Source organism: Rhinopithecus bieti, unplaced genomic scaffold (assembly GCF_001698545.2).
Source record: "Rhinopithecus bieti isolate Rb0 unplaced genomic scaffold, ASM169854v2 scaffold_4907, whole genome shotgun sequence".
Classification (NCBI taxonomy): Eukaryota; Metazoa; Chordata; class Mammalia; order Primates; family Cercopithecidae; genus Rhinopithecus; species Rhinopithecus bieti.
In genome coordinates, this window is record NW_016804501.1 from 383,707 (window position 1) to 393,039 (window position 9,333).

General features: G+C 45.4%; 1 protein-coding gene across 1 annotated transcript in view; it reads left to right on the plus strand.

The window, feature by feature from the left end:
• Window positions 1-3,447: 3,447 nt before the first annotated feature.
• Window positions 3,448-9,333, plus strand: part of SFSWAP (splicing factor SWAP) — a 95,243-nt gene continuing 89,357 nt past the window's right edge. Inside the window, 3 exon segments of the mRNA XM_017868819.1 lie at window positions 3,448-3,805; window positions 6,419-6,588; window positions 7,161-7,292. Coding sequence (XP_017724308.1) covers window positions 3,588-3,805; window positions 6,419-6,588; window positions 7,161-7,292 — 520 coding nt within the window. The 5' untranslated portion in view covers window positions 3,448-3,587.

Sequence of the window (9,333 nt, forward strand, 5' to 3'; positions counted from 1 at the left end):
TTTCTGTCTCAGCCAGAGGTTCCCAGGCTGTGGGTTGCAACCCTTCTCAAAAATAAAGTTCTCCTTTCCAAATTTAAGATATTGTGATCTCTTTACTTTGACATAGGAGATTTCCCTAGCCATTTTTTAGTCCATCCCTGAAAGACTGAACGGTTAGATCTTTGATATCTTTTTCAAGTACCTCCCATTTGGCCTCAGCCATCCATTTACAAGTATCACCAGTCCCGGTATCACATGAATAAATTGGGAAAGACCAAGGGATCATGGATCATATACTCCATGAGAATTTTTTACCTCTGAGAAAATTTCTGGGGGCTTTCCTTTGAAACCTTTCACTATTGCTCTGAACTCAAAAGATTTTTGAACAAGGCATAACAGTAATTAAAGAAGCAGACTTACTGATCTGAGAGCCTAACTATATAAGGCATTTGTTTAGCTTTCTTTTTGTCTTTGGGGTAGGAAGGTAACTGAGATAAGAAGTTAGGAGATTCTGAGTAGGCAGAGAAGGATAGAAAGACAAAATGTACAGTGAGTTCAATCCACCAAAATACAAGTTTTTTCTCATAAATTAGCTGCTTAAGTTTTCATTTGCTTTTGTAAGAAGTCATTTAGAAAGGCAATTTTTGGTTCATTTAACCTTTTAGAAGTCTCTGCATGTCAATCAAAATACATCCTGTTGTTTCTGAGCTGTTTTTTATCCTTTCTTAATATTTTATTTTATTCCTTTCAGACTTAGTCCTGCAAAGATCCTTCCTTTTCTAATGCCTTGCAAGTGAACAATTTTATCTAGGTTAAAACTTCCTCCCTTTGACCACGGCTAACTCTTAGATAACCTTTGGTAGGGTCACCCACTTCTCTGCAAAAGTGCAGACTCTGGGTTGATAGGTTCTTACATATGAAATTGGCTGGAGTTCCAGGTGGAGGAGTTTCAGACTCCTTGGATCCAAATGAAGGCATCATTCCGTGTATTCTCATACCCTTTCCAACCATAAGCCTCCTACTGGACTCAGTCCTGTTCCCATAGGCCTTGTACTGGATCCAGTCCCAGTTTCTGTCATAACTTCTGGACCCAGCTCAGATAAAAAATGCTCAAATAAACTTTAAGAATTTGACACAAGTTGTAGAGTTTGTATCCAAGCAGGGCCTACAAGTGGCAGCCTCCAAATGTGCAGTGAGAAGCCGTGAGCACTAACGGCTCCGTGTGTGAAGCAGACCCACTGGGCACTGGTTACCAGCCTGTTCTGAATTATCATAAGCAACAATTTACATGCAGTGCATTTCGTACCTATAGACAAGTGGTAGGGACGAAGGCTAGGACTCACTGTGAGGCAATCCCCCCAAAGCTCAGAAAGTTACCCAGGTGGATAAAGTCTCCACTGCACATTCCTCACTTACACCACAGATAAGAGATCGCAAAGAGCGGCCCACCCAGATTACACACCGCGTGTCACATGAATCACTGGGCTAAAGTGCTGAAGGACCTTCTATTTCCAGGGGAGAACTGGAACAGAGCCTGGGCTACTTCGGCCAGTCCCTCCCTATCTCAGGATGTTGCATCCCAGCATGTTATGCAGTTACTTTTGAAAACTACAAAGCAAAAGGAGGGAGAACTGGGTAGGCCCAAGGCTATCCAGAAAACCGTCCTGCGCAATGAAGCACCTACATCCGTTTAGTCACTGTTCCCAGAGGCCATCACTGAGGGGATGGGGGGCCTTCAGACCCCATTTCTGACACCAGAACTGTTAAAAGAAAAACTTTACACAAAACCAATTCAAGTTTATTTGAACAAAAAAACAATTCACAAACCAGGCAGCATGCAGAAACAGAAGAGGTTCAGAGAGTTCCACTCAGCAGCATCAGCAGCAAGCTTTTATAGACCCAACATGGAAAGAGAGAAATTACTTGATTGGGTTTTGGTTTGCTTGCACAGGAGCTGGTGCTACAGAGTTGATTTCAAGCTAATGGCCTCCTTATTTGCTTTAGCACCCCACACCTAAACCCAAGGGAAAGCTTGAAGGGAGCCCAGCACCCCAACAAACGAGTATATGCCTGGGGGCAACCAACAGTGTTTTTACCAAGTAACCATGACACGTACATCATCCTCAGCAGTGGCAGAGCAGTCTTGTAGAGTCAGATAGAAGACGATGGCCTGGCCATGCATGCTTAGCTGCTGGCAAAGCTCATTCTACAGGTATTAAACGGTATTTGGCTCACAGTGTGCCAAGCACCATTCTAGGCACTGAGGATGCTAAGGTGACCCCCAACAATGTTCCTGATCTCTTAAAGCTAATTCTAGTGGGATGCTGAACACAGGATGTAACCTACGGTGGTGATGAGTGGTACACACACAAATCGGAAGGCACAAGTTAGCCACCAGGGAGGGGAAACTCCAGACAACGTAGACACATAAGGCCAGGTGGAGAAATGGATGACTGAGTTAAACTCGGGTGCGAAGCCTGACAAATGAAAACACAGAAGCATGACCCAGTCAGGGGAAACCACAACAGAAGACTTTTGGTGGGAACGGCCTGTTTGTTAATTTCCAAAAGTCAGTTAAGGTTCATACACATTATCTCATTTCAACACCACTTGTAGAAAGATGCCATTTTTATGGAAAGGGGATCTGAGGCCCAGAAAGGAGATTATCTGTCATCGTTTTCCAGTCAAGGGCAAACATGGGGATATCCCATCCTAAGATTTTGCACTCCAGCCCCTTTGACCTGAAATTACTGAGCTAAAAGGGACCGAAAGATCCTAAAGGAACCACCGATGGAAAAACTGCGGCCCAGGAGGAAACACACCAAGCAAAATCGCACCGCATCCGGGTGACCAGTCTCCAGACCCGCCAGACCACCTCCCCGCGACACGGGTCTCAGGTCTCCGAAATCTCGCCACCCGCGTGGCATCTGCGGCGCAGGGGCCTCTGCTGCCTCGGAAACCTTCAAAGGTGGGCGGGTGGGGGCCCAAGTCCCCCTAGGGATGAAGAAGGAAACGGGGCCAAGAAAAAGGACATCGCCGCCCTGGGCAGAGCACGCATGGCCCCAGCGACCCGGACATGGTGAGGGGCGCGGCAGCCCGGGCTGGACCCGAGGCCTCCGCACGCGCGGCAGGCGGCAGCCACCCACAAGGACTCGCCCGAGGCCTAGGGCGCGCGAGGCCCCTCCCTCCGACTCCGTCGCCGCCAGACTGGCCGCAGCGGAAGTCTGCGCCGCGGCCAGCGGAATCCCACGCCGCGCTTTCGTCACGTTCCTGACGGCTGCCCGATAAAACGAACATTAAAATTGCACTTTGCACTGAATACAGCAGCACCTATTGTGGCGGCGCATCTGAATGCGAAAATTAACACCAAAATATTTCCTAGCGGCCAAAAGAGCTTTGAGCCATGGCGAATCTGCCTGTCCGCTCGCCGGAAATGCGGGCCCTCCTGCCGGAAGCTGTCCCTCCACCATTTTGTGGCCCGCTATGGCGGCGGTGTTGAGGTTGGGTTCGGGTAGCGGGGCATTTGACTGAAGGGGTAGGCCAAGTGGAGGTATCAGGGACGTCGCGCGGCACAGAAGAGGACCAGCCTGGACGCCGGGGACGCTGTCATGTACGGCGCGGGCGGGGGCCGCGCCAAACCCGAGAGGAAAAGTGGCGCGAAGGAGGAGGCCGGGCCAGGCGGTGCCGGCGGTGGGGGCAGCCGAGTGGAGCTCTTGGTTTTCGGCTATGCCTGCAAGCTGTTCCGGGACGACGAGCGGGCCCTGGCTCAGGAACAGGGACAGCACCTCATCCCCTGGATGGGGGACCACAAGATCCTCATCGACAGGTCGGTTCCTCCCCCCACCCGTCGATCCTCCCCTTCCCTCACCCGCTTGATCTCGTCTGATGTTGACTTGACTGCAAGGACTGCAGAGGGTTTTCTGGAGCCAGCGGGGATCTGGGGGACACCCCCTCCCCTGTCCCCACCTCCTGCTGGTGTTCTGGTGGGGAGGGGGACGGTGAAACCTGCCCTAAGGCACTGGCTGGAATTGCGTGCCGCGTCCGTCTCCGGAGGGATCGTCTTTGGTCCCGCAGCCCCCTCGACCCCTCACCCTGTCGCTGGGCTGCAGTTGGCGATTCCGCGCGGTGAAAGCTGCCAGTGCCGGGGGGTCTCTTTCTGAGCGCACCTGGGCCAGCCGCCCGGCGATGCCATAGGGTCGTGCGCTGCTTTTCTACTCGCCGCGCTCCCACTGCTCGGTGTACTGGGAGGGTAGCCTGGGAGGCGTGCCTTTATTCTTCCGAACCGCCGCTCACTGAGACCGTGGCTAGAAGTCTCTTTTGGACCCTGTGACTTAGCCTTAACCTGTGACGACCCCAGCGCCCTCAGTGGAGCGCCGGTCCTTTAACGGCATGACGTTTGACTTCCTGGTGATAATCCGACGAGTTCGACAGATTGAGGTAGTGAGCGAAGTTGCCCGTCAGTTGGCGGCCAGTTGACTTCGTGCGGACCCTGGCCTTGCCCTTGGAAGAGATAGTGTTCTTAGGGCTGGTTTCACTGTCTCTTAAAACCGAAGGGTGGAGCTGGGATAGAGATGCGTTGTTTCTTTTCAAATCAAACCTGCTTTAGGTCGTCACTCGAGGGTGTCTAGCCATTATGGGCAGTGGGGCCTGGGATTAGGGATTTCTAAAGGCGTTTGATTTGAAAAGGATAACATTACATGATGTAGGTGGTTTGCTCCCCTCTTTTTTCCCATTTTTTCAATCCCCCTTCCCCTCGTCTCTGGGTTTTGGGGTTGTTGTGGGGTGGTTTTTTTTCTTTTTTGCCTGTTCGGCTACTTCTGGTGCCCGGACTGAAAAGCTAACCATGACCAACCATTAAACTGTGGAACAGTCTCTCCACGTGAAGAAAGCCCATCGTTTGAGACCATTAAAACTGGATTCTTCAAAGCCCTGGAACATGACCGTAGGGATGACCTCTGAGCTGGCCAGAATGGACACATTAATGACCAAATAGGCCTTTTTCCATTCCTGACATTTCCACTTGGAATTAGAGCTAGAAAACAAGAACTGGTGAAGGGAGGGCCGCGGAATCAGATCATGTCTGGATCTGATTGCTCCGTGCTCTGCTCAAGCCTGCTGTGCCTTCACACCATGGTTTATATTGAATGTGTCACCGGAGTTATCAGGCTTGCTTTTCCAAAGTGTCACTTGTGATATTTATCATTAAAGTTTGGTAAGCAATGAAGTCTGAGCTCTTTGTACAGTTTTCCTGTCATTCTGTACATGATTTGAGTTAGGTCTTCCAAAACTGGTGGGGAGCAAACGCCGCACATGTACATGTGTAATATTTTTAATAATAATCTACATTTGTAAGTTAAGGAGGTTTACATCAAAGTCCAATTAATTTTGAAATTTAATAAAATGCAGTAACTTGACTACCCTGGAATTTTGGGCCTTTTTCTTGTAAATGTCTTTTTTGGTCTACATTAATATTTTTGGTTCCCATTACAAAAGTCAGCATTTAAAAGTAAGCAGACTTTTGTTTGTTTCTCTACGTTTGTTTTTGAAACCCTAAATCTGAGTGTTTTAGGTAAAATTCACTGACTCACTCATGTATTATCTGACAGTTTTACATGTTGACAGCATCCTCATTGGATCCTTTATGTAACAAGCATAGCAGAAAGTGCTCCCATTGTTTGTTTGGCTAAATTACTGATCGGTCCATGCAAGAGAAACATGGAAGTGTCTTCATGTATGTTTCTTCCTGCGGGTATAAAGTTCAGAAAGAAATATTGATACCGTATCTTCTAATAGTTTTGCTCTGTTGCCAGTGAACCTCCTTAAACTGCATGTATATGTCACTGTTCCGATGTATGTGTGTCTCTCTATCACGTAACCCAGCACTTATTTCCTCAGCCAAGTGGCTAGGGGGCGAGCCTAGCCAAGATTTTACCTCCCATGGACGCAAGTTTCTTTGGTGAAGATCTCTCCTGAGAGTTCGGGACTAGCAGAAAGAAGCGAGGAAATTTCCGCCGTTTGGTTCTTACGGATAGGTATTTATGTATCTGGTTTGTGTGAATGTAAGCTATGATATTTAACTTTCCAGAAAAAAATAATAATTTTTTGCAAGTGGCATTGAATGGTTGACCAAACCATAATGGTAAGAACTGCCAGTGAAGTGGATACCATTTTTCCTAATAATGGATTGTTTGCCTTTAGTTATAAATGTTATCTTACTGTGGAAAGGAATTTAGACTTTGTTAAGATAACTTGAGTTTAAAAGTAGGTGAGATATGACTATCCAAATTAAATATAAACCTGGGAAGAGTTTTATACTTGTTTTAATATTTTTATCTATTTTAATCGGTAAGTATGTGTGTATATATATATAAAAAACACACACACACACGCCAGTCTAGACGTTAATTTCCTTTTATTGACCAGCTTGTTCACATTACAGATATGATGGACGTGGTCACCTGCATGACCTTTCTGAGTACGATGCTGAGTATTCCACGTGGAACAGAGATTATCAGCTGTCTGAAGAGGAGGCGCGAATAGAGGCCCTGTGTGATGAAGAGAGGTATTTAGCCTTGCATACGGACTTGCTTGAGGAGGAGGCAAGGCAAGGTACTGCTCAAGACAAACTTACTTCAGCAACAAACTTTTAAAATTTTAAGTATTTAAAATTTACTCCCATTCATTTTTTTATACTCACTCTTTCTGATATTATCTTGACAGTACCCAGTGGATTGGAAAAACAGGAGTCTTTGCGTTCTGAGAGGACCTCAGGATAGTTTATAAATAGAGCCACAAAGAATTTTCCCAGCTTTTGAGGGCAGACTGGGATTTGAAAAAAACAAAAACCAAACTCTTTAACTGTTCTTCTTTAACAGTATCGTATAAATAAAATTGATGTTCTTGTCTTTGCCGTAACAATCTTTAATACAGTTCTTAATCCCAAGATTTTCTCAGCAGGAAGAAATTTTCCACAAAAGACGTGTATTCAGCTGTCTGTGGGTAAACATGTACTGATAAAAGTACATATTGATAGATATAAAGTGTGAATTTTAAAAAATATTTTACCTCAAAAGGAGGTTGTAAAAGTATGTTGTATGCTTTACTGATAGCTACAACTTTAGAAATAAAAGTTTTCTCAGTAATTTTCTATTTTGTTGATAAAATTCTCATTTTTATTCAAGAGGAAGAATACAAGCGATTGAGTGAAGCACTAGCAGAGGATGGGAGCTACAATGCCGTGGGGTTCACTTACGGTAGCGACTATTATGACCCATCAGAGCCAACGGAGGAGGAGGAGCCTTCCAAACAGAGAGGTGAGTGGGAAGCTGCCTGGATTGCTGGTGTGGGGCTCCATGTGTACACACAGGCTGCATGCACCATGGTCAAGTCTGCAGAACACATCTCTGGCACTCATGATAACACCACTATGACCACAGGAGAAAACGGGAGTAAGTGGTATTCCTTTTTTTGGTAAAGCAAAGTTAAAAACTAGAACAGGAATGATTATTGGAGGTGGAAAGTGAATGCATTGGATCATTTATTTCTCATTGATTCGGGTAACAGAATTACTCACTCCAGATTATTTGTTTCTAGATTGTTAACGTGTTCATTAACGTCCTCAGGGACTCATTCTTCAGGCAGTGAAAGAATAGGTGTGAGCTGGGATACATTAACCTCACCGCCCTCTCACTAATCTGCTTCTCCATATCCCTCCGCAACTGAGACAGTGACACATGCCCAGTGGAAGGACACAGTAAGTGAGTTACTACTCCCCAGAAAACAACACAGCTCTCTGGTAGCCTTGGTGCCACCTAAGACATATACTTATCACAATATTTTAAATTAAAGATTTGGAATTTATGCTTTTGTGGATTAACATGGGAAACTTTGAATACAAAAAATAGTGCTGCTGAAAAACCTGGGCTCATGTGGTGTAGACACAAATATCCTTAATCACTTCAGTAAGCGTTGAGGGCTCCACTACCACAGCACTGCATCATGGTCAGTCATTAGTTACCAATAATGGTAACATGAACCTGACACATTAAAGACGGATCACTATATTCAGGATGTTCTGTTTAAAAAGAAGGAGAACGTTAACTTAGAAACTGATTCAAACGTTTAGTTAAGTGGAATTACATCAAATGGAGATTTAGTTTTAGAGCTAATTTAATCTGTTATTCGGAACTTCATTGGTTTCTCCTTAAGTAACACTTTTTTGTTATCTTTTTAAATTTTTTTATTATAAAATACACAATAATTTAAAAAAAGAGATGGGGTCTCACTGTGTTGCCCAAGCTAGTCTCAAACTCCTGAGCTCAAGTGATCCTACTGCCTTGGCCTCCAAAGCACTGGGATTACAGGCGTGAGCCACCACATCCAGCCAAGTAACACATCTTTTAACAAGTGTGAAGCAATTATAGCATTTTAGTATTAAAGCAAAATGAGGTCTGCCACTCCGTGCTGTGACTGCACTAGGGTTCTACCCATTGGCACTCTGGAATGATAGAATGTGGGGCAAACACACACACAGGCTTTCCTTTTGCCCTGCCTTTAGTCCTGCTCCTTACTTTGTGGGCACAAGAATTACTGTTGCACAGCTCTATTTTATGAGCTTTTAGAGAAACTTTCAAGTGTAATTGTAATTATACCGAGTTAAAGGCTAGTTAAGGTACTTAAGATTTTTTGCATTAACTTTCAAACCTACCCATCCCTCAGAAGTTACGATGCACTGGAAATGTTCTATCAGGTCTAAAAAGTAAACACCCATTTATTTATCCAGCATAAGCTCTCCTTCCTAGGGTTCTGGATAGTTGTGATTTCGTTGTCTTATCTCTAAGCCACACACATGAGTTCGACTTTCTATCTGTGGTGTTTTTATCAGAAGGAGGGAATAGATACTATAACCACTTCACAAATAAAGAGTTGAAATACAGTCAGCTTATCGGGTCCACATCTGTGGATTCAACCAACCACAGATCTAAAATATTGGAAAGAAAATAACAAAGTTTTATTGGAACACAGCAATGCTCATTTGTTTACATATTGTCTGTTTCCACTTTCGCACTTCAACAGCAGAGTTGAAGAAATGAAACAGACCATATGGCCCACAAAACCAAAAATATTTATTGATACTGGCCGGGCGCGGTGGCTCAAGCCTGTAATCCCAGCACTTTGGGAGGCCGAGACGGGCGGATCACGAGGTCAGGAGTTCAAGACCATCCTGGCTAACACGGTGAAACCCTGTCTCTACTAAAAAATACAAAAAAAGCTAGCCGGGCGAGGTGGCTGGCGCCTGTAGTCCCAGCTACTTGGGAGGCTGAGGCAGGAGAATGGCGTAAACCCGGGAGGCGG